This window comes from Carassius carassius, chromosome 38, assembly GCF_963082965.1.
Source record: "Carassius carassius chromosome 38, fCarCar2.1, whole genome shotgun sequence".
NCBI lineage: Eukaryota > Metazoa > Chordata > Actinopteri > Cypriniformes > Cyprinidae > Carassius > Carassius carassius.
The window spans coordinates 22777150-22802765 of NC_081792.1; the positions used below are offsets into that span (position 1 = coordinate 22777150).

Genomic DNA, 25616 nt, shown 5'->3' on the forward strand with positions numbered 1-25616 from the left:
ACTTGAAGAATGTTTTTTTTCCCTTTTTGTTGTCAGAGTACACCAGAACGCTTCATTTACATGTTAAATTCTCAAAAATTGTCTTCTGACTTTAAGATCCCTTATCCCAGACCCCCCTACAAGGGTCATATTCCGAACTGTCACCTTTTTGACCTCTTGTGAGTTTGCACGAATGAAAAATAACAAGCTGTGGCATGGAGAGTCTGCTCAGTTGACACCAGTGCTTAACTTAAAATGCCAAGTTAGTTTTGATGCCTGTCTGTGTGTTGTGTGTACTGAAAGGTATGTGCATGGATGTGTATTGAATTTCCTTCATTTATATACCCAGCTCTCCCTGTGCAGTCATCATATTCTCATCCACTGTCATGTCACACATTTCTTCTCTGTCTGTCTCTCTCGCTCTTGCTTTCTCTTGCTCTTTTTTTGGACTTGTTTAAAGGCTTTTTGCTTAAGTTCAGCAATCCTTAGATTATTAATCTAATGTGGATTAAGAGAATGTTTGCAGAATCCTACATAACACTGTACCCCACATTAGATGTTAGATTTAAGATGTGCTGGGTAAGAAACAAAGAAACGATTGTCTGTCTGCCACAGGTAGCTTGCACCTGTGAATAATGGCCCATGTTTAAGATGGCAGACAGACAGTAATTTCATCAAAATTGTGGATTGCTTTGGAGACAAACAGGAAATTGAGCTGGGAGTTTGTAATATGGGTTTGGTAGTGATGTTCTGTGGGCCTGTGCACCATGAGTTATGACTCTGTTTTTCTTTAATACTTCTGTCAGATTCCTAATGCTGCAGGAAGCACAGAGACATTTGCACACACTCAAATATCCTCGACAGAAGTACAGAAACAGAATAAGTATGTTTTAGCTTGAGATCATTCGCTCGATAAGACTTTGATTTAATGCCATCTTGTTGAGTAATTTGTTAATTTTCTTTTTTCAATGGTTTCAGGTTATTAGCACTAATTTTGCATTAGCATCAATTAGATTTTTTTTCATTCCTTTAATCTGCCTCTGGGCTTCACACACCAGTTATATCTCTCTCTGTCTTTCTCTCTCTCTCTCTCTCTCTCTCTCTCTCTCTCTCTCTCTCTCACACACACACACACCTGATCACACAAGTACCAAAATAGTCTGCTGGTGTCATTCTGGAGTGTGTTAAAGATATACATTCACACCAGATCTTTTCTCGAATGCTTATTTAGTTGTTACAGTACTTAAAAGTATGTGGTAGATGATGTCATGTAGATGTAAGATGAAAACCTTGAACTGGAAGCAACTCCCCCACACACAATGGAACAAATTTAGGTCATTTAGATTAATCTATTCATGTACAGTCAAAACAAGGTCACAGAGAATGAGAACAGGAAAGACTAAAGTGTGTAAGGAAAAAAAGAATGATTGCATAAAGATATAATGGTCTGCTTGCATCTCCTTCATTCAGTGGTTCCAAGAGTATGTTAATATACTTGCATCATTTGCCCAGTTGAATGCATTTAGTAATGTATATTTGAATGACATCAATGGTTTTGATGAGTTTTATGTTGTGATGGAGACATGGTTTTTTGCTAATCCAGAAGTGCTTCTTGTTCATGGTAGCAGTTATATCAGTAATTGTTCTGGTATTTGTACAAACATCAATGTAAGCTGCTCTTATGATCTCTATTTTATGTGCTGGCTTAGATGTTTTTGTTTGCATGAAAAAAAAAACACTTTAGTTTTCTCAAAACATACATTTATCATTACCTCAATTGTCCAACAGTTCTCAAACAATGAATTCAAAGCAGTAATTAGATTAAGTCTCTCTAAATCTCTCCTTTCCGTGTGCTTACTCTGCTCTGATTAGTCAGATGGCCCAGTCTGTTGTGATTGGTCTACCGCGTACAGCATGTATCCAAAACGATACACCCATTGCCATAGTTCTGTATTTTGAACACTTTATAGAAATATAATCGTCTGTTAGTTATTATTCAGACAATAGCTTTATCACACAGTTTTGGCTTTAAAATTTTGCAGATTTACATTCACATACAGCTACATTATACACTGCATGAAAAGCAGTATTCAAAATGGCATAACGGGCACTTTAAGATTGCATAATTTGTTGAGCTTCATAGGATTGTAGTTTATTTGCTTAAAAAATAAAGTAAAATAAAAAAGGTGTCCTTCATCTTGGAGCTTGTTTTTTTGGTTCAAGGCTTAGAGCTTGATTGATTTTTTTTTTTTTTTTAAATAAGTGTTTTTTTTTTTTTTTTCTTTAATTCATCTAAAAATACTTCTAACATCATTAATAAAGTGTGCGGTTAATATGGCAATTTATATCAGGGTTCTTAAACTAAAATTGCTTGTGGTCCAGTAATGAACCCTCCTCACCAGCCAAGGTCTGGACAGTTATATACTTAAAAACATGAATTGATGGTTTTTGCCAGATCAGGGTATCTGCAGGATATCTAAACTCAAATGTAAGACTTTAAGTAAAGTTAATAAATAAATAAATAAATAAAAATGAATAAATAAATAAAGTTAAAAGGACTGTAAAAAGCATGATTTATAGTTCAGATACAGGCTTTCACAAAAACTAAGTTTTATAAAATGACAAACTTCCCATGACAAAGGTCCCATGACAGGAAAATTTAACTTTATGAGGATTTTTAACATTAATAGGAGTTCCACAAGCCTGTGTATGGTTCCCCAGTGGCTAGAAATTTTAATAGGTGTAAACCAAACCCTGGGTGTCCTGCTCTGCCTTGGAGAAAACGAGAGCTCAGACGGGCATCAGTGATTACAGATGTGTAGCTAATTAAAGTTCACACAGACTTTCTTTCTAAATCGTTTAATACGGTTTATGCATCAGTTAATAAGCCAGTGACTAAACGATCAACTTCACATTGTTTCTCTTAGTAGCATGAAACAAACGTTATTTAAATTGTGATTTAACCACAGAGAGCGATCAAAGAAGCTCCCTTTATATTGTTCGGAGCTGTCAATCACACATAGCTAGTATATCTGCACACTTTCCCAAACGGCCGTTATAATGAATGACACTGTTATGTTGCACAACGAAGCTATTACTGTATTCATATTGATATTGTGTTTGCTATTAGTTGTGGTGAAAACATTTTGTGAGAGAAAACGCATTGTAATGACGAGATCACTGCATTCACACGATAAAGTCTGTCTACTCAATGCTCATCAATGCAGCCTTTCATGTGATGGGAAAAGATGCTATAATCAACACTTCCACGATTCGTTATTCTTGACAGCTGTAATTGTAAAAAAATAAAATAAACTCTGTAAAAGTATTTGAGAAGGGTTCCACATGTAATACGCATTTCGAATGCAAAGATGTCAGCCAGTCACAACAGTTGGCATTTACTGAGTCTCACAGCAGACACACCCCTTCAAACAGAGCATTCAACCCTGAGGACTAAAATTAGGATATAAAAATGCCTTTTAATTCTAAATGTTAAATGTAAAAATCATACTAACAATATAAGTACACCTCAGGAAACATTAAAAAAAGCATTTAAAAAAAATAAACCTTGTCATGGGACCTTTAAAACAATTTTTAAGAAAATTGAGTCAAAGTATCAATTATATTAATTTAAACAATTTATATCAATCAATTATAAAATGATTTAAATAACATTTTTTGTCTTAATTGTTTAATTTTTTATTATACATTATCTTTTTGTTGATCCACCAGTTTACAACTCTACTTGCTTGCTGTGTAAAAACATGGTTTGATTTTCACATTCGTCTGAACAAAAACAGTAGTCAGGCTTATTGAAAATGCTAATTCATTCTCTCTTCATTCTTCAGCATGTGGCATTTTCAGAATGCCACCGTTTCACTCAGTGAAAGTTTCACCTGTATGCATGCTGCTCTCTGCTCTCCTCACTGCACACACAACTGAGACCGCACAGAAGAAATATGCCGCGCACAGGACAGATGCAAAAATGATTTGGAAAAATATGCTTGATATAATCTTAGTAAATGATAAATAATTGCAGTGCTCCGGCAAACCGCTATAGAGTTGTTGTTGCTGTACAAACTCTACCACTTTAAATCCTACTTGGATAACTGTAAAATAATTCACTTGTTCTCGTTTCTTTTAAATATGTAACTTACAAATCTCAGTTTAAATGCTTCAGTTTGTTTTTAAATTAGGCCTATATTGTTTATAAACCTAATTAATAAATTGACATCATAAAGGGAATCCAATGAGACATATCTGCTTCATATTTTTATAATATTATATCATAATGAATTGAACTATTCTGCTTGAGATTTAAAAATATATAGATATTTTAAGAACATTTCTTGGTAGAACAGCACTGTAAGAATTGTTTCTCAGGTAACCTAAAATGTGAATCATTCAGTTACATCAAGGATCAAATTAAATATAAATAGCACATTGCAGTTAAGTTACCCACTTTTTTTGTGTGTGCGCTGTAGAAGTTCTGGTATAAATAATATTTTGTTAATTAGAGGGAACATTGACACAATCTACACCTCTCAACTGAATAAAGCATGCCATTGTTGCGCTAGAAAAGTTTTAATGGATGACCATTGTAATCAAGGTAAAGACGATTGCAGTATTGATTTAGAGAGGAGGGGGGCCTTGGAGTAAGGCCTTTTTTTTGTCATAGGCTGTCGCTGATGAGCTATTCAAAAGAGTTTGCCCAATCCTCAACCAATTCTGTTATACTCAGTCTAATTTCAGCTGTGCAATGGAGCAATTGTGAATTATACACTTTCATACATGCCTTTTATAAATATATTCCTGCTTATCGCTTCCAACAACTTTACAATGTAGGTTCTGGAGTCTCTCCCTTGTGGAGGGTGAGGCCATCCTTAAAAATATTCTTGTTTGCCGTAACCCGACCGACCCTGTCAATTTAGGACCGATTCAATTTTTTATATTTTTTTTGCTTTTAGTCCAACCGACTTGCCGATTGTAAATTTGCGTTAAGACCGACCAATTTTTTTTACTCTTCAAACAACTAATACAAAAGCAATAAAATTATATTAATTATATTTAAGTATTGTAAATATATAAATGTCTTAGGCCTACATACAAACGAAGGCTATCTTCCTTAATAAAAAAAAAAACCTGTGACGTCATCTATGTTTACACGGATGTCACACTATAGCCTGTGCGTTCGCTTAGTCTCAGACTCTCATTCATTGTCAGAGTCAACGGTTCGCACTTGGTAATGATGGCTGCGGCTGCAGTAAACAAAATGTTCGCGGTCACTGTTCAAAGTCATACGGGTTTGGGCACCATAATACATCTAAAAAATGCATTAAAACAGCTAGACACTGCTTTAACTTAACACGAAGTTCTGGTAAAACTGTGCCCAGAAACCGTCCAGTCTAAAACCGTGACCGTGTCGACTGTCACTTTATGTTCCAAAATCTATTGCACGAATCGATTGGACCAACCAACACAAGTTTCGAAAAAAAAAAATAGGAAATTGATTTTAACGACCTTCTCTCGAAGCGCGTCCAGGTGTTTTTTTTTTTTTTTTTTTGGAACACGCGTCACACAGCAACTACATCTTAGGACACACACGCATAACAGCAAATAATACTTCTGCACAATGTTTCTCTTTTTACAACAGAAATGTGAATTCTGCTATTCAGACAGTCTCATGCATACAGAGAGCCTACAGATTCGGGCTAGAATAGGGCTGTCAAAATAGCTAAAAAAGAAAAACTAATTTAGCATTTTTTACTTAAATATGATCAAAATTCGAATTGTATTCGAATTTAAAATGCATAATTTCAGTTAGGGTGAAGAAAAGCTTTTTGCTTCTCTTCTGAGGCCTCAAGATAGCGCATCCAGCAAAATATTACTGCACGTTTATTCAAAGCATTAGAATTCATGACTGTGAAAAAACAACATTTCATTTAAAAACATGAGATGCAGTGGGATGGGGAACAAAAACCCAATATAATGTCTCGAGATATTTTTTGAAAATTAAATGAAATACATTGATTTTACATGTCTTTCTAAACATGCGGATCTCTTGTGCGAGACGCGAGTCCAAAGGTGTCCTTCTCGTGCGCCACTAATAAAGATCAACTTCGGCCGTCCGCACACTGTCTGCATTATGTCCTTTTCATCATCCGCGTGCGGGCATTTTTCTGAGACCACACGGACGGTGAGCGTACACGAGGTGTAAGATGAGACAGCAGCTACTGCGTGTCGAGCTCGTCCGCCTTTGAAAGTTGTGTAGACACGGCTGTGCGTGCGGCGAGATGGAATGGAACACGGACTTCACTTTAACTTCACTTAAATAAATCATCAGAAATATTGGTCTTTACATTCGTCCTGCCTGTTGTCCGTGGATTTACCTATATTTGGTGTTATTTGCTTTATAAAACTTATTTAGACATGCAAAATCGATTTTACAATTGATTCAATGAACACTTGTGTCTCAAATCAAACAAGATTTTTTTCACAAAAGTGACAACCAAAGAAAGCCAAGTAAACGGTCTCTCATTTGCAGTGCTTAATTTGTAAATTGAGAGGTCCCGGAAAAAAGCGGGGCATATATTCAACATAGCTTGTAGGTTTGAATAATGAAATAAATCCACACAAAGTCTAAGATTAAACGAGTCATTTGAATACATGAACTCTCTCAGAGCGCGCTTCTCATCAGTGCATCAGTGACCTGCATGCTGCGATACAAGACTCACTCGCATTTCGATCGGGACAGCTGACAGAACTGTCACTTGACTAATCGGGTAATTGTTGCATTGTCACAAAAATGTATAATTTGCACAACTTTTAAGAATTTTAAGGCTCCAAAGGCTGTATTATGTGCCCTCACAGTCACATCCAAAGCTCGCGTGTAAAGCCGCCTCGCGAGTATTATATAAGAGTTATTTTTCGTAGTTTGTTGAGTTTAAGCAACCAAATACAAATAATATGATGTCTGATGGGTGTTGACAAATAAAACAGTTTCATGGCACACTTTACAAAAATACAGGGGGGAAAAGAAAGAATAGGGGGCAATAATTAAACAACACTGCTTCGTCAGTGTTGGTGTTGTATCAGACACTCGCAATTAACATCAGGCTATATGAAAAAAAAGGTCAAATGGAGTTAACAAGGTCTTTGGCCGGCGAATGAGGAGATCTGTGTTTTGTTCGCATCTGAGGAAACTGCAGTGCATTATATGCCATCACCTTTTACAGGTTAGGATATAACGTTTTTTTTTCTTTTTTTTTTTTCTTTTTAATACACTTGGCCAAAATCTCATGATATAAATGATTAGGCACTTATGCACAGGATATTTTAAACTTAAAAAAGTATATTGGCTAGATGGCAAAAAACCTACTTCTCCAGTCTTCAAACACACAAAAACAATAGCCTTTACTTTGAGTAAAGAAATGTTGTACTATTCAAAGTGATTTGTTTACCCTTGCTTTGCGAATAAGTGGAGATCTATCTATCTCCAGGCTGTGCGCGCACGCATCAATCTGAGTGGAAGTTTTACAAGCTCCTTTAAATACTTATCAATGGTTAAATATTTCTGAAACCCTGTGATTTAAAATAATAATAACGAATTATAATAGAGATATGAATTTTGGATCGTTTTTTCACGGCACATACCTATTCTCTGTCTGCCATACTGAAATGCCGCCCCGGAGCAGGGGGATCCTCCAAAACAGTACCTATTTTTGTTTCTTCTCGCCTGAAATTCATGCAATAAACATGTTTTTGACAAAGATTTTAATTTGCTTGTGGTCTATATAGCCTGCATCAAAATGAGGTTCGGAATTATGCGCCCGAAGGCACGGGTTGAAGACCCAGTCAGTGACGTCACGATATGCTAATTTGTTTAAATTCATACCTACGTCATCACAATCACCAAAATTTTCCTTTTTTTTTTTTTCATTGAAACTTGAAAAAAAAAAAATATAGACCGACCTACCGACCCTTTTTAAAAAAAAAATTACTGTTACTGCAAACCAAAATATTTTTAAGGATGGCCTAAGGGAAAAATAGGCCGAGGGCGCTGCAGGACTTTTGAGTTAATGTTTTATTCTCTGCTCAGTGCTGCTCCGACCCAGTGCAGCGCTAACATGGGAAATGCAGCCTTGGGGTAGAGACTCCAGAGGGAAAAGCAAAGTCAAGCTACCTTTGCCGTGAATTTACCCAGATAAGGCGCCTCATTTTTCTCTGTGATTTATGACCATTTTTGTTTCCTGGGAATGGGATGATGAATCTGTTTTCCAGTGTTTATAATGCTCAACTATGAGAGAGAGAGAGAGAGAGACAGCCTTCCCACTCCTCTCTTACGCTGCTTATGGCTCAAACAAGTGGGTGATCTGACATGTGGTACTCCAGCGATGTTGCTTTTCAGCATGACTGACGTGTATTCCCTTCGCAAGCATAACTCTAAAACTCGTTAATATTTAACACCAGCTAACTACTGATCTTCGTTTACTCACTGCTGTTACATTTCTGCAATTTCTGTGGTCAGGTATTCTGCATATTGCCTTGCTTTTGAAGGTCAGTTTGAATACATCAACCTTGCTTTGGGATTGCATCAGATATTTTAAAAGAAATGATTTGCAAGGAGGCTGACTGGTTTCTGCTCATTGGTCCTGCCCAGGTTTAGTAATAGAAATGCAACATTAAGTGTAAGACGGGTTTTCAAAAATGTTTATTATAAAATAAATTTATTCCAAGTACCAAATTTGATCCTCTACCTCTGGGGTGCCCAACCCTGCTCCTGGCGATCGACTGTCCTGCAAAGTTTTGCTCCAACCCTAATCAAACACACCTGCCTTTAATTTTTAAGTGATCCTGAAGACCTTAATTAGTTGCTTCAGGTGCGTTTGATTAGGATTGGAGCTAAACTTTGCAGGACAGTGGATTGCCAGGAGCAGGGTTGGGCACCCCTGCTCTACCTCAATGGTTCTCAAACCTGTCCTGTAATAACCCCTGCCCTGCACATTTTGTATGTCTCCCTCATCTGTCACACCTGATTCAACTTACCAGCTCATTAGTGGAGACAGCAAGACTTGAAGTGGGTGTGCCAGATAAAGGGAGACATACAAAATGTGTAGTACTGGAGGTACTTCATGGACTTCATGGCATTGACAACCACTGCTCTACCTAAATTATAGAAATTCTAAAAACGGTGCAAAAAATTTATTTTCATTCATTTTACTTTCATTCATAGTTTCAGTAAATTATGGTCTTTTATATTGTCAATTTATTACTAAAATTGTTACATTTAGTTTATAATGTACTAAAAATAGTTACAATATTGTTAAATTATCTTATTAATATTTCAGACAATTGTGACTGTTTCTTATAATTGTTAATAAAAATTTTTACTTTGTCACAATGTGACTTTAAATCACTTTTTGTGACTTTGTCCTTGTATTCATTTTCAATTTTCGATTTTTATTTTATTTTTACTCTGGGGCAGAAACTGCTTCCATAGAGCCTTAAAATACATTTTGTAAATTTAATTTGCCTAACCTCCTTGTATAACTACCGTATTTTCCGGACTATAAGTCACACTTTTTTTCATAGTTTGGCTGGTCCTGCGACTTATAGTCAGGTGCAACTTATTTATCAAAATTAATTTGACATGAACCAAGAGAAATGAACCAAGAGAAATGAACCAATAGAAAACATTACAGTCTATAGCCGCGAGAGGGCGCTCTATGCTGCTCAGTGCTCCTGTAGTCTACAGTCGTGGCCAAAAGTTTTGAGAATTACATAAATATTAGTTTTCAAAAAGTTTGCTGCTAAACTGCTTTTAGATCTTTGTTTCAGTTGTTTCTGTGATGTACTGAAATATAATTACAAGCACTTCATACGTTTCAAAGGCTTTTATCGACAATTACATGACATTTATGCAAAGAGTCAGTATTTGCAGTGTTGGCCCTTTTTCAGGACCTCTGCAATTCGACTGGGCGTGCTCTCAATCAACTTCTGGGCCAAATCCTGACTGATAGCAACCCATTCTTTCATAATCACTTCTTGGAGTTTGTCAGAATTAGTGTGTTTTTGTTTGTCCACCCGCCTCTTGAGGATTGACCACAAGTTCTCAATGGGATTAAGATCTGGGGAGTTTCCAGGCCATGGACCCAAAATTTCAACATTCTGGCCCCCGAGCCACTTAGTTATCACTTTTGCCTTACGGCACGGTGATCGTGCTGGAAAATGCATTTTTCTTCACCAAACTGTTGTTGGATTGTTGGAAGAAGTTGCTGTTGGAGGGTGTTTTGGTACCATTCTTTATTCATGGCTGTGTTTTTGGGCAGAATTGTGAGTGAGCCCAATTGGATGAGAAGCAACCCCACACATGAATGGTGTCAGGATGCTTTACTGTTGGCATGACCCAGGACTGATGGTAGTGCTCACCTTTTCTTCTCCGGACAAGCCTTTTTCCAGATACCCAAACAATCGGAAAGGGGCTTCATCAGAGAATATGACTTTGGCCCAGTCCTCAGCAGTCCATTCACTATACTTTCTGCAGAAGATCAATCTGTCCCTGATGTTTTTTTTTGGAGAGAAGTGGCTTCTTTGGTGCCCTTCTTGACACCATGCCATCTTCCAAAAGTCTTCGCCTCACTGTGCGTGCAGATGCAGATTCTGGCGCTTGCTGGACTTTCTTGGACGCCCTGAAGCCTTCTTTACAAGAATTGAACCTCTTTCCTTGAAGTTCTTGATGATCCTATAAATTGTTGATTTAGGTGCAATCTTAGTAGCCACAATATCCTTGCCTGTGAAGCCATTTTTATGCAAAGCAATGATGGCTGCACGCGTTTCTTTGCAGGTCACCATGGTTAACAATGGAAGAACAATGATTTCAAGCATCACCCTCCTTTTAACATGTCAAGTCTGCCATTCTAACCCAATCAGCCTGACATAATGATCTCCAGCCTTGTGCTCGTCAACATTCTCACCTGAGTTAACAAGACGATTACTGAAATGATCTCAGAAAGTCCTTTAATGACAGCAATGAAATGCAGTGGAAAGGTTTTTTTTGTGATTAAGTTAATTTTCATGGCAAAGGACTATGCAATTCATCTGATCACTCTTCATAACATTCTGGAGTATATGAAAGTTGCTATTATTAAAAACTTAAGCAGCAGCTTTTCCAATTTCCAATACTTATGTAATTCTCTAAACTTTTGGCCCCTACTGTACACTGAAAACATAGAGCGCCCTCTCGCGGTTGTAGACGGTAATGTTTTCTTTTGGTTCTTGGGTCTAAATAAATGCGACTTATAGTCCAGTGCGACTTATATGTTTTTTTCCTCATTACGTATTTTTGGACTGATGCGACTTATACTGATACTCAGGTGCGACTTATAGTCTGAAAAATACGGTAATCAAAACATACAAACATACAAATTGCATGCAGAACGTGATAGACAGAAGTATATAGACCGATGAGAGAAAAGAAGAGAACACAAAGGGGAGCTAAAGAAGAGCAAACCATCTCATGCTTATTTTCATCATGTTTTCCCCGGAACGAATGTGCCACTTTATGTGATTATGAGCAGTGGGACACAGCTCTCAATGCTGCATCTCTTGATTGGAGCCTCCTGTGGCGGTAAAGTGTTCTGCCTTTTGTTTAAAAGACCGCTATTTCTGCCGGCACTTGTGGGATTGATTAATATTGTTATTCTGACACGAGCGTCCATCTCCAGATGTTCCCCCTTTGTAATCGAATGCTTTTTTGAATGAGGGGGCAGGAAAGAGGGAGAACATAGAAGAAAAGAAAATGCGAGCTGCTGTTTAATGTCAGGCTTACTGATACCAAAAAGTCCTGGTAATGATTGCCTTTGCTTGGGTTGATCATACCAGCTGCATCCCTTACTTCTGAGAAGAGAGAGGGAAAGAAATGAAAATGTTTCTATAGTCAGGCAGCCAGACTTGGGTGCTAATTTCATATGAGGAAGTCTCAAAAGAAATTTAACTTCTGATAACTTCACATGGTGGAAGATAACAGTTGTTTGGGAGAAAGTGTTTTGCTTGATTTGCTGCCTGTGAGAATGTGCAAGATTTCAGCAGGGCGTGTAGGAGGGTGCCACGTCTAACCTCTTTGTTTTCCTGCTTGCCTCATTCTCGCATTCACTAGCCTCTCTCCACCACATCGTGTTGATGGGGACTGGCACCCTGTTGGTCTAGAGTCACCCTTGCTTTTTCAGCTGCCATGCTTTGACTGATTATCCCTGTCTTCTGCTCTGGGTTTCACCTGCTGATGATGGGAGAATATGGTTCCTCATGTTTAAGTTATGCATTTCAATGAAGCTCTAGTCAGGACCCTTGGCCCAGCCTGCTCGGTTTCATCCATTGGCCTCTTTCAGAAAATAAGACAATAAATTGAATTTTACTGCTGAATGTTGCAGCCTCATTCTTTAACTGTCAACATCAGGGAGCCATTTTAATGGCAACTGTATACAGTGTTACTGAATAAGCGGGATGAGATGATAAATCTTTTTTTAGTGTAACCGCGGGACGTTTAAATTGGATAAAAAAAAAACTTCTCAAATTTCAGTTTTCAATTGATTGTAATAAGAAATGTTTATTGAACACCAAATTAGCATGTTAGGATGATTTCTGCTCATGGATTATTTGACACGAAGACTGAAAATTCAGCTTTGCCGTAACATAAATAAATTGTTTGAAAAAAATATCTTAAGTTTTAAATTGTAGTAGATTTGAATACTATTTCACAATATAAGTAGGCAGAAGAGACTCGTTTTAAATATAATAATCGTAAAAAAAAATACAAATCTTACTGACCCTAAACTTTAGTGTACTGTATACTTCCTTGCTTCATTTTTCAGCTTTTGTCTTTATCGCTTTTTTAATTTCCCTTAAGTGATATTCTCATTTATTCTTTTTATTTAACTGCATGTTTATATCAGCAGCGTAGTTGTGATTGATTCATGGTGCAAATTAAGATAACAAATACTGTAGCCCCCACAAAAACCCAAGTAATATTAACAAATAAAATGGAATAGCAGTAGTGCAAAATAAAGTGAATTAGAAAGATTAAAGTGACAGTGTAGTAAAGTGCAGAATAAAGGTGTCTCCCTTTCCTGTTTCACTCTTATTGGGTATTGCACTCCTTCTGTTGATCCTGTTTGCATTTTATTGCACACCACTATTTCCTCATTCCTGAGAAACTACTTGATTATGCCATTTTGCCAGAAATTTGCTCCGCTCTACTATCCTCCCATCCTGATTTTTCAATTACTGACACTTTCCCAATCCTATTCCGTCCATAAAAAATAAATAAATTAAATAAACCTACAAATGAGATGAATTCGGCATGAGGGCTTCATAGCTTCTAAATGTACGCTTCTTGTGGAAACCGACATTGTCTTTAATTTAACGCTCATTTGAGTGTTGTGACACGTCCATGCCTCTTTATTCGACTAAACTAACAGTTCATTTCATCCATAATAACCATCATCATTGTCGTCATTTTGATTTAGACATGAGCTGGAATCCCATCAGCGAATGAGTTTTGTTGATGGGCTACTACACTCCCCTTCTCTGTTTTCTCCGCTCCAGTCCGATTTGACAAATTCAATTCAGGGTGAGCCCCCCTTTTGCTTCACCTTGAGAATTCACACAGGCATACATGCTAGGATTTGATTAGTGGATGCTTGGAGGCAAGCAGCTTGTTGATTAGAATTGGACGAGGACTGCATTTTGATAAGAACAGACATTACACTGACTTTTGCTCCCTCCCTCTCACCGCATAAACACTCTTCCTCTGTATTGCCCTCATAGCTTCTCCGCGAACCAGCTTTGATTCTTTGCATAACTCAACTTTCTTGCATTCTCATCAGCTCTGTCCTTGTTTCTCCTCCTATTCTCCCTCTCTTATGATCATTGGTTTCCTTCCCGTCTCCTCCCAGTGGGAAGCCCGGTTCCTCGCCATTGAAAGGTTCTCTAATCAATAGGATAAGAGAGAAAAGCTGGCAAATGAAAGAAACTGATGGCTTTTTTGTATGCAGCTACACATAACTCTGCTCTCTGCTGATTATTTTGTTACTATGGTACATTTACCTCTGTGGTGAGATGTGATTAACCAGCTCTTAGGGGGCCTGAGCCCTCAACTCCCATTGCAATTAGCCGCAATACCTAAAAGACTGGCCGAGATTTCATCGTCCTCTCACACCTCTATACGACTACAAGTTAAATATTTTCAGAGAGCCTTATTCTGTCTACACCCAAGAGAGCCCATGTACTGGAAATCATGATGATCCCTATAGAGTAAATTACTGAACAGAAAGATATAAAAGAAGAAAAAGAGTAGTATGAAGATCCATAACTAGGACATGGTGGCTTGTATCAGGTCCCTTCATCATAGCTTTTCTGGTCCCTGGGTTCTCGCTACAGTACAACAGCATCCCTCCATGTTCGAGAAGCCATATCTTCCTACAGCTCATTTGCATTTAGGAAAGGAAGGACTGTGCTTCTAACTCAAGGGAAGTGGTGACATTTATCCCCAATATGTTCTGATATTGGTGTCTTTTTGTTGCTTTTGGATCAAGGGCCAATGTAGCAGTTTGTTGCATAATAAATACATAATGAAAACACTAAATAAATATAGTCCCACTGCTGCAATATGTTTTCTTACAACCATTTACATCCACCTGTAAAGTGCAGTATTTTACCTTTCGAATTTGCAGGGTTCCTGACAAAAAAAGGAGCCATTAGCTTGATAATGGAAAGTGTGCTACAAATAATATGAAGTTCACACATTAACAGAACAAAATATAGACTAAAGAACTTGATAACAAGAAGCCATTTTAGTATCGATTATAAACAAGAATTATTAATTATATTTTTAATGTCCATACAGCTGACTGCTTTACCGGTTGTAGTTTGTTCAAGTTGTGTATGAAATAGACACTGTTTTTCTCCACTTTTACTTTGTATATGTGACCAACCATGGAAAGTAGGGACACAAGTCGGTTCTGGGGCTTTTTGAGTTATGAGATTCTGAAAGTGTAGTCTCCAAGCTTTCCAACGATGTGTTACACATGGAAGTCTGAAAATATTTGGAGAAGTTGTGGCCATTTGATCGCAAAGATTATCGCAGATGAGCTGAACCGTGGCCGTTACACTGAAAATGTTTTGAAGTACTTCTTCGACAAACCGGATGCTTATGAACAAGCGCTCACTGATTCTGAAGACGATCTGAGCGACGATGAAAGACATAAGACTGAATAATATCCCTAATCTACAACTGAGCGAAGATGAAGACGAGGAAGAATGTATCGGACTGGCGTCAGACGAGTTAGACCGTAAGATATCAGAGGCTATATCGATAGTAACATTTGATGGGGATAGACAGAGAAATGGGGAAAATCTATTCTTGCAGATCTCGTTGCCTCCAATGAAATAAGTCGTTCATGCACACTTTATCTTTGTCAGGGTCTTCTTTGTGGATGTAACCATCTCCGAAGTTTGCACTGTGCGTCTGTTTGTCTCTAAATGTCCAATACTTTGCATGGCCTGCCACTTTTTCCGCAGCTAAAGAATCCAGCCGTATGTTGTACATAATGTCTGGAGAATGCTTCTGGCTACAGGACTGTCTCCCATGCAGAGAGTTCTCTTTTCTCCTCGTGTAGCATTTACAGTCAAAGTTACAGATTTTCCCCATTTCTCTGTCTATCCCCATCAAATGTTACTATCGATATAGCCTCTGATATCTTACGGTCTAACTCGCCTGACGCCAGTCCGATACATTCTTCCTAGTCTTCATCTTCGCTCAGTTGTAGATTAGGGATATTATTCAGTCTTATGTCGTTCATCGTCGCTCAGATCGTCCTCAGAATCAGTTAGTGCTTGTTCATAAGCATCCGGCTTGTCGAAGAAGTACTTCAAAACATTTTTGGTGTAACAGCCACAGTTCAGCTCGTCTGCGATAATCTTTGCGGCATCCATCTTCATTGAATTTTGTTATCAGCTAGAGCCGGCCAGAGCGCTGCATAAGCGCGGCGGCAATAACAAAAGAAACAAAAGCCGGCTTATCCAGTATGGAAATACACACAGACAATGACACGCCCCTACTGCGTGCTAGAATCTCCGATCAAGCCGATTTCAACCTCAAAATGTACGCTTTTGAATATACCAAAACTACTATAAAAAAAAAAAACCCGCTGCTTTCTCATTTTGCTTGAAAGTTGTGCTGCCGACTTGTGTCACTGGTTTCCGTGACTGGTCACATATCTCCATTATTTTTGGTCTCTCATGCTGCCACACCTGGAGGTGCTTTTAGCGGGTGTGAAAGTGAAAGGGAAACAAGACTCGAACCTGCGACTTTAGGTTACAAGTCTGGCTAGTTAAACATTAGATGTGTCATCAATGCTGGTGTTCGGCAGAGATGAGGACTGTTTGAAAGGTTTTTATTTTTCATTAAAACTTTGATGTGCTGCATCTTAGTTTATTACGTCAACATAAAGCATGTGATTGCAAAACAAACAGGAAAAAAGGTTTTACATGCAAAGTTTTAAGTCATAACTTGCATCTGTATAGTCGCCAGTGGTGATTTCAGCAAAAATATCACTCTCAAATTAATATTCTTTAGGCGCAGTCTGGAAGTCTGCTTTTGGTATTTTGAAATGAAATTGGCCCACAAATTCTTTTTGGTCTGTGAAAGTGTGGTGACATCAATCCTGCCACAGCTCAGCTAGGACAGCATTGCCTCTCAGTCAGCATTATCTTTCCCTCTCTTCTCCGTTCTCTTCTCCATTCCTCCTTAGTTCCCAGTTTCCGGGTTGTGGTCAATTTCGTCTGTAATTTAGCCTTGGAAGCACACCCACGCCTCTTGACACTGGCTCTCTGAAAATTGGCTATTGATGCTCACTACTCTTCAACACTTACACTGAGGCAATTTCACACAGTTCTGTGAGACTGCACTCAACCCAGCCCACCATGACTGACATGATCAACAGTTCATAGCACTGATCTTTTTTTTTCTTCTTTTGTGTCCATAGTGATCATAGACAAAGGCAGATGAGCTTTTGTCTTGCTTGTACCTGCCTGATTTTAGTGGGCTTAACCACCAATTTACCAGTGTTTCTGTTTGACCATTATGGTGAGGACACAATGAATCACAACCTAAAAATTTAGTAAAATTGCAGTTTCTTGAGTGCAAGTAAGTTTGTATTTATTTATTTATTTATTTTGGAGTTTGAGGAAAAGAGAAGGGGCTTGAGTGTCTTTCAGTTACCTTTACCTGAATCTAGATGGGTCTTATGACAAATTGGTGTATAGATGCTTACATGCATGCATATATTATTATTTGAATAGAAATTATATATAGAATGGCAGAAACATCAAATACAGATGTACCCAATGTTTAAATAATTGACAGCATAGACATTACAAGCTTGTCATCAGCTGTTCTTCTATGCATTATATTTGAGTTATTATATTATATTGATTTGAGTTTTAAGTGTTACATTTATTTAGATATTGATTCAGTGATTCAATATCAATTCATATGTATATTGTACATATAAGGGATTAAAAAAGTTTTTCAGCACCATTTTAAACTTTTCTTGTCTTAAATTCAATATTTGCTTGCATCCATTAATATTCACTTGTGTGTATTGTATACTTATGAGTATCAATAAAAAAGTTGTGAGTTATTAATTTCAGATTTAAGTGTTTAATCATGTCTAAATATTTATTCAAATGCAAAACTTAAAATAAGCGGGTATGACCTACAATACTCTTTTGAGAAATAGATACATGCATATTTATTAAAGAGCGATACAGATACCTAGTGGGTAAATCATGGCATTGCAAAAAAAAAAAAAATAGACCACAAAATGACTCTAATTTGCCTCTTTGAATTGGCATTTAAAACAAAATAAGTTTAATTATATTTTAATAACACTGGGGGAAGTTGTGGCCTAATGGTTAAAGAGTTTGACCTAAGGTTGTGGGTTTGAGTTCGGACCGGCAATACATCGACTGAGGTGACTGAGGGACCGAACCCCCAACTGCTCCCCGGGCACCACAGCATAAATGGCTGCCAACTGCTCCGGGTGTGTGTTCACGGTGTGTGAGTTCACTGCTCTGTGTGTGCACTTTGGATGGGTTAAATGCAGAGCAAGAATTCTGAGTATGGGTCACCATACTCGGCTGTATGTCACGTCAATTTCAGTTTGTTCTTTTCACTTAATTTATCTAACACACGTACTTAGCCTACACTTCAAGTTTGCACATAATATATACAAAACTGTCTATTGTAATATCCCTGCACATACAATTGTCAATTTGTTTAATGTTCTGTTTTTTTATTCTTTTATTATCTGTGTTTTTGTTCTGTCGCTGTCATTCTGTTGCACTGCGGAGGCTTCTGTCATGAAAACAAATTCCTCATGTGTAAACATACCTGGCAATAAAGCTCATTCTGATTCTGGTTACAGTTGTATTTCCATGTGAGCCTGGTACGGCACGGCACGGCACGATTACAAACTGTTCTTGGTCCGGAATTCTAGGCACGGTTAGACAACCGTGCTGTAGAGTGCATGTGCGTGACGTCGCCACTCTGTTGCCTAATCTTAAAGATTGTTAAATGCATCTGCTTTTTTGAATGCCAAAAAAAGTCCTTTTGCTTTCCTCTAGATACACACAGCATCTCCCTGACATGGCTGCTTCAACACTAACTGAGGTTACTGTAACCAAGCCGCCTTTCTTTGCATGAGCATTTGGGCGGCATTTCCACATAGTGATTTAGATATGTGGGGATGTGTGTGAATGACCCATTTTAGCGGGTCATGGCAAAGTCTTAACTTTAAAGAATATCTCTTTGGATTTGAGACTTTAGTCTATGCAACTTTACAGATCTTTATGCACCAAGAGATACAGTGAATACAGCGCATTAGTTTAGGACTCTTCTCATTTTTATTTTGTAAATGTAGAGTGTTCATTTGTGTAATGATAACCTCCAGCAATGTAAATATGATTTAAAAAACAATATATATATATTAGAATGAATACAATACAATATAAATTTATTAGAACGTGTACATTATTATTTATAGGCTTTAAAAAAACTATGCAAACAATCAGAATATTGTTCCTGGTGGGGAGTACCCAATGTAAACATGAAACATATGCTATTACCTATATTGTATTGTGGTACAATTATGGAGGTCCGGTGCCGGCTTTGCCAATATTTAGTTAGAAATGGCACTATAGTATGCAGTGTTTAATAAACCGCTGTTTTACTAAATTCTGCTGAGATGAAATTACACACAATGGGTTAATTGATTTGTTTATGCTTATTGAATTTCCTCATTATTAATCAATGCCTCACTCGAAATGCTTTCCCCCTCGTTATTGGAGAGTTAAATTTCCGCCGTGGCAATTCCTACAGACAATAGAGGCCGAATCAATGGAGATGTAGAGCGCGAGATTGTGTCTAAATAGAATTAAAATAAACTTCTTTGCTCCATTAGCAATGCTTTTCACTTTAAGCTCCAGGGGAGAGCTTAATTTGCTGAGGAAGGTGGGAACCTACTGACGTTAAATGGGCTTTGACAAACTCCACTCTGATAAAGCTTATTGACTCTTAGGGTTGGTTCCTGGCATGTTATACAATGTGGTTTATTTAGATAATATAAAGTATCTACTTCTAGGGATAATAGTGTAAACTGCTGGACCTGACTTAATGGATAGTTTACTCGCAAATGAAAGTTCTGAAATAATTCACTCACCCTCAAGTTGGACCAAGCCTGTGTGAATTACTTCTGCTAAACACAAAAGATATTTTGAAGAATGTTGGTAACCAAACTGTTGATGGGAGTATTTGACTTAGACTTAGACCATAGTATTTTAAAAATGATCAGAATTTCTAACATGTTTTTTTTTTTTTTTTTTTCTCAGCTGGGTGCAGAGTTTTGGCCATGAGGGTCTGGGCCTCCTGTTGGATACGCTGGAGAAGCTCCTCCTTAAAAAACAGTAAAAAAAATTTCATTACCCACATTTTTTAAGCAAAGGCTTAGGTTTCAAACTAGTTGTGTGTTCTACCCTCATCATGAGTCCTGAGGTCATAACAGTTTAACTAAACTCTTTGACTCTGTTATTGTCTTCTTGTAACCAACTGAGCTCTGCTTCACTTGTTCTTGCTTTTTTTATTTTCTTTTTTTCCCCCCAGCCAAGAAATGGTGGATAAGAAGAATCAACACAAGGTCATTCAGTGCCTCAAGGCTTTTATGAACAACAAGGTAATTATGCAACCGAGAAGCAGGATCACTTTATAACCCCCTTCCACTTGATATAACTCTCATCTCATATTGGACAATTATCAGTTTTCAAAGGCCACATGCAAACTGCACCTAAATATGATTGACTCTTCTAAATGTCAGTTCCACGGTCTTCACTCCCATTGGTGGTTGTGTCACTGCTCATTTGTGTAAAGTTAAACTATTTGCAGCTGTGAAATATTTTTTTTTTTTTCGCTTGTATGTTTTCACCAATCTTTCAAAAGAATAAACATTTTTTTTAGTAATATATTTGTGTTCGCTAAAATAATCTTACATAGTAAGTATTCTCTTTACAGAAATAAAAAAAAATTTACACAGAAATGTTACAGCGTAACACAACCCAACCCAATAAATTAAGTATGCTGCAAAAGAAGTAAATTTTGCTATTTTGACAACCTGCTATCTGACATCCAGCTTGATAGAATTATTTTACTGGCCAGTCAGCAGAATATTTCACAAAAATACAAATACAAGGCCCAAAACTTTGCTGTTTGCATGTGGCCAAAGAAAAAAAAATCATGTAAAATTTTACTCATGTTCTTTTTTTCTAAAATATTGTGGGCTGTAATTCTCTGTCATACCCTAAAAACATTTTATTGTTTATATTTTAAGCGGAGATGATTGTTGTTCATCTAATGCAATCAATTTGAATAAACTCTAAATCCATTTCAAAATTTTTATCTCTTGCAAATTTTAGGGGATTTCATTTGATCTTTTGTACTATTATAACTTATTATACACCATGAAAATAGCCAAGGAAGATGACATGCCAATAAAACAAGAACCACACAACCATCACATTTAATCAGATGTGACAAGTAACACAGATGTAGAATAAAAAAAACAAAAATTAAAAAAATTCATTGTATTTATCTGCTGTGAATATATTTCATGAGTTTCAGATGTACTTTTTTGAAATAGAAATCTCATCATTACCCTAAAGCACCAGCTTCAAACAAGACTCATTCCAGTCGCTGTGGCGTCTCAGCCAAACTCTTTATCAGCTTCCGCATTACATCTCCGCTAACTCACCGCGCTCCTGCTCCTCCCTGCTGGACACACATACCTGCGGCAGCTTTCAAATGGTCAGGAGCGATAAGAGGAGAGCTTCAGATGAGGGGGGCCGCAGACAGCCACCACTCTGAACTTGGGAGGGGGTTACTCTGCACGGCCGAGGTGGAGAGGTCTGAGGGGCTTTTGATGATTTGCACACTCCTGTTAGAGAGATGCTTTAGAAGTGGATCTCCAGTGGTGTCTCTGATGTTGTTGAGATAGCCCGGGGTTTGAGGAGTTACCTATGCCTTGTGCAAACATACATACACTCGTGGTAGAGATAGAGATTAGTGGTGGTTTGATCCATGTTCATTCACTGGGTAGGTGGCAGATGTTAGACGTGTTGTCAGGTGTCAACATATCACATGGTGTTTGAGTGAAGTTAAACTGTTAGCAGTCATCTATCAGCCTTGCTGAAAGGTCTGATTCTTTGTTAGTATGGTGATCATCAATGGTATCTTCTAAAGTAAGCAATGGTACTAGGGGTGTAATGGTACATGTATTCGTACCGGACTCGGTACGGTGTACGTGTGTACCGAATGACCGAATGCAATATTTTGTGTGCGGAACATGGGTATAACAGGTATTTTCGTGTTTCCAAACGAACATATTAAGTGGCGGAAGTCTCCGCATTCAGCACAAATCCCGCCCTGCAGCTGCTTCTAAGGCAGGTGACACACTGGCTGCGTGGCGTTTCTGCTGCGTGTCAGTTGCATGACTGCTGCTTCGCGTTTTCTCTGACTTTACTTTTAGTCATTATCTACAGTATGTAATGAGTTTTCTTTTCCTCAGGTGCTTCACAAGAATTCAGTTGACTGTATTGAGTTGTCTTGTCATTGACTCTTATTGATATGCCATTCGTTTAATCTGGAAACAAAGCAATTAAGCACATCAGTGCATTTTTCAGTTGGAAATCTGTCATGGTCATCCACTGAGGAATTATAAATGGATTGAGGCCATTGTTGTTTTCCTGGGGCCTGTTTCTGTAGGATCAAAGAAAAAAAATATATTTTTGTTCTGTTTCTGTGTAGTCATTGTGGAAATTAATTTGCTGGAGATCCCAGTTGTGTTTTCTGCAAGTTTCAAAATCTCCTGCACACACCTCTCAGCCCTAAAGGTCTGGTGTAGTCTAGGCATTGGCCGATTACTTGTTTCAAGGTATACCTCGGTTTGAAAATGTCACTTTCAAAACCACTAATATTTTCCATTATACCGTTCCTGCGCTATGCACTGTTTTTCCTGTCTCCTCAGTGACTGAAAGAGTAGGCATCCTTCAGGCTGAGTGCAGTGTAGAGAGTAACACTGACCCCCCTCCTCCTGTTGGTGCGAGCGAGCAGTCAGTCACGTGTGTGTAGGATGACCGAACTTAAGGCCCGGGTACACTTCACATTCAGCGTTCCTTTCCATCTCGTGGACAGCCGTGTCTGAACAGCTTTCAAAAGTATACTCAAACACAGATGAGCACGGACGGATGAGCTCGACACATGCACAGTACCATGGGGTGTGCGGCTGTCCACGAGCCCTCTTAATTAAATTTTTTTGCCTTATTGCAACTGTTCTGGATTTGCACAAACTGCATTGCACTGCAATAATTTTCCAAAATGTAATTAATGTGAAAATACGAAGTCCGTTAATGCCCGTTAATACAGGACAGATACGCTGAAGATGGATGCACAGAGAAAAATACTGTAGCAGGCAGATCACTCAGTTCATGATGCACAAACTATTGGAAGAAATTCCTCAATATTGATTTGAGGGTTTATATGAATGTGTTTCTGAGGGAAGCTGACTGTCTTCTGAAAAGTGTACATGGTATAATTTCACAAAGCTTGCCAGAACATGTTTTTTTCTTCAAATTGGATTATTATTAAATTAAATTGTGTATGATTGTTATATAACTAAATTACATGAAATTATATAGATGAGATGCATATTAATTATATAACTAAAATTACCTGAAATTACAGATTTAGGTTAAAGATGTCTTTAGTATTTTCTTTTTAGGAAACAAATCAAAGAAAAAAATTTACAAATTCTACTCTTTCTAATATTCTGCATGTTGCTCAAAAAAAAAAATAATAATAATAATTGTTCCCAGCATGAAAAAGGATTTATTTTTAACCAGTCATTTAAAAATAACAAATTTCAGAGCTGAAACAACGATACCGTGATACCATGAAACTGTGATTTTTTAGCTTAAGGTTATCATACCATCAAAATCTCATACCGGCCCATGCCTAGTGTAATCCCAAGCACCCGACAGGTGCGGAGAGCCTTATTTACCCAGAGGCCAGTCACGGCTTCAGACCTCTCACTTTAGCCCCGCAGCATCATGGGATGTAGTCCGCCCATGTTGCCTGCCAGCCAGGTGCTCCCGTCCAGCTGCCACCAACTCTCACGGAATGAAGACAGAAATGACTCAAATATGTTTACATCATTACTGCGCGTAAACAGTGTGATAATGCGTTATCTCCCCTGTGCCTCTGAGGCTGGAAGGATGTTTTCATACCTAAATTTGCATAAGAAAAATAAAAAAAATTGCAGAAACATCTGTTCTGAATGACAACAAGTCTGAGATATGGCAGTTGGAGCCATTAATTGTCATGAGTTATGAAGCAATTAACACAACTTGGTGAATTTGCTGTCCTAAAGCTTTTTAGTCAGAGATTAATTTAGTCAGGATGATTCATGTCTTGAAAATTGCTAAACTTGAGTCACAAGTTATTTTGTGCTGTTGGCAGCCAATTGGGGTCGTCCAAATTTATTCACATGATGAACTGTATTTTGTTAATTTCTAAATAATCAGATCATTTAGATCGCACAACAAAAAAAACTAAAAACTTTTTAGGAATAATTTCATGCCAAGTGAATCTCTTACATGTAAAGATTGACAGAGTAGAGAGAGAGATCATCTTTTAAGTTCCATCACAGTGTTTTGAATTAATGAGAAATTTGTCCTGTGGTGCTGGCACTGCGGTTGTCATTAACCGAACCCCCCTGTGCTCAGACGTGGATATATTCTCCCCTCTTTGACTCCTCGCTTCTCTCTTTGTGTCTCGATCTGCTTTTGTCATTTCAGACCTCCAAGGGTTTTCTGTCCTATGTCTGTGTTCTTCATTTACCTTTATGCTTTCTTTCTTTCCTTTTTTTCCACCCTTCCCCTCTCTTTCACACTACTATTAACATATCCCTGATTGCAGTTTTGTCATTACTTCAAGGACAGAGCAACAGGCAGCTACGTCATGTCCTTCTTTGGTTCCTCCACTTTTTGAAAGAGTCACCTCTAATTTACAACTAAAATCCTTTGGATTGTATTTCCAATAACGTATCCTTTGGATTGTTTGTATATATATATAATAATCATTTTATTTTTAATTTATTGTTGAAAATGGTTGTATACTTTATAATACATTTTTTTGTTTCTTTTTTTTTCTTTTTTGTTGAATATTGTGCAATAAGTAATTTTATTAGTGTTAAATATTGTTAGTTTTTTTGTGCATTCATTCTTCGTGGGTCATTATATTCAAAGCAGATACAATGAATCAGTCTTTTTCTGAGATGCTGTAGTTTTTGCAGTAGTGCAGTGTCACCATGGAATGGCATCAGAGGAAACACTGGGTTATTCATTACTTTTTTCTGTCTGTCTGCAGTATGGACTGGAGCGGATCCTTGGAGAGGAGAAGAGTCTGGCACTGTTGGCCCAAGCCATTGACCCTGGTCAGCCAGCCATGATGACAGATGTGGTCAAACTGCTGTCTGCAATCTGCATTGTGGGAGAAGAAAATACGTAAGCCTCCCATCTCACTTTTTCTGCCTTTCAGTTGAAATCAATTTGGTTATGATGCAATTGTTCTTTCTTATTTCAGCCTGATTTTATTAAATCCCTCAGTTGTATACTTTCTGTTGGGAGATTTATGCCTTTATTGAGATTTTTAACATCGACATCTTCAAATAGGGTACCGAATATGTATGTGTGTGTGTGTGTGTGTGTGTATATATATATATATATATATATATATATATATATATATATATATATATATATATATATATATATATATATATATATAGTTTGTGGCTATAGCCATAGTTTGGTCTTTTTGCATTCAGGTTATAAGCATATCATTTATCTCAGATGCATAAAGCATTTATGACTACTTCATTAAACACACTCTTTTAAATATCAGCTCATCACTGAAAAGCCGCGATTGTTTCCATGAAAAGTATATTTGGAGCAGTGAGTGCACGCAGAGTCCTCCA

At 37.6% G+C, this 25616-nt stretch overlaps 1 protein-coding gene across 1 annotated transcript in view; it reads left to right on the plus strand.

The window, feature by feature from the left end:
* LOC132119590 (protein diaphanous homolog 3-like) overlaps nucleotides 1-25616 on the plus strand; it is a 312651-nt gene that overhangs the window by 108988 nt on the left and 178047 nt on the right. The window contains exons 6-8 of the mRNA XM_059529685.1: nucleotides 19924-19998; nucleotides 20195-20264; nucleotides 25007-25143. Of these exons, the coding sequence (XP_059385668.1) occupies nucleotides 19924-19998; nucleotides 20195-20264; nucleotides 25007-25143 (282 nt within the window). The remainder of the gene's footprint in view (nucleotides 1-19923; nucleotides 19999-20194; nucleotides 20265-25006; nucleotides 25144-25616) is intronic.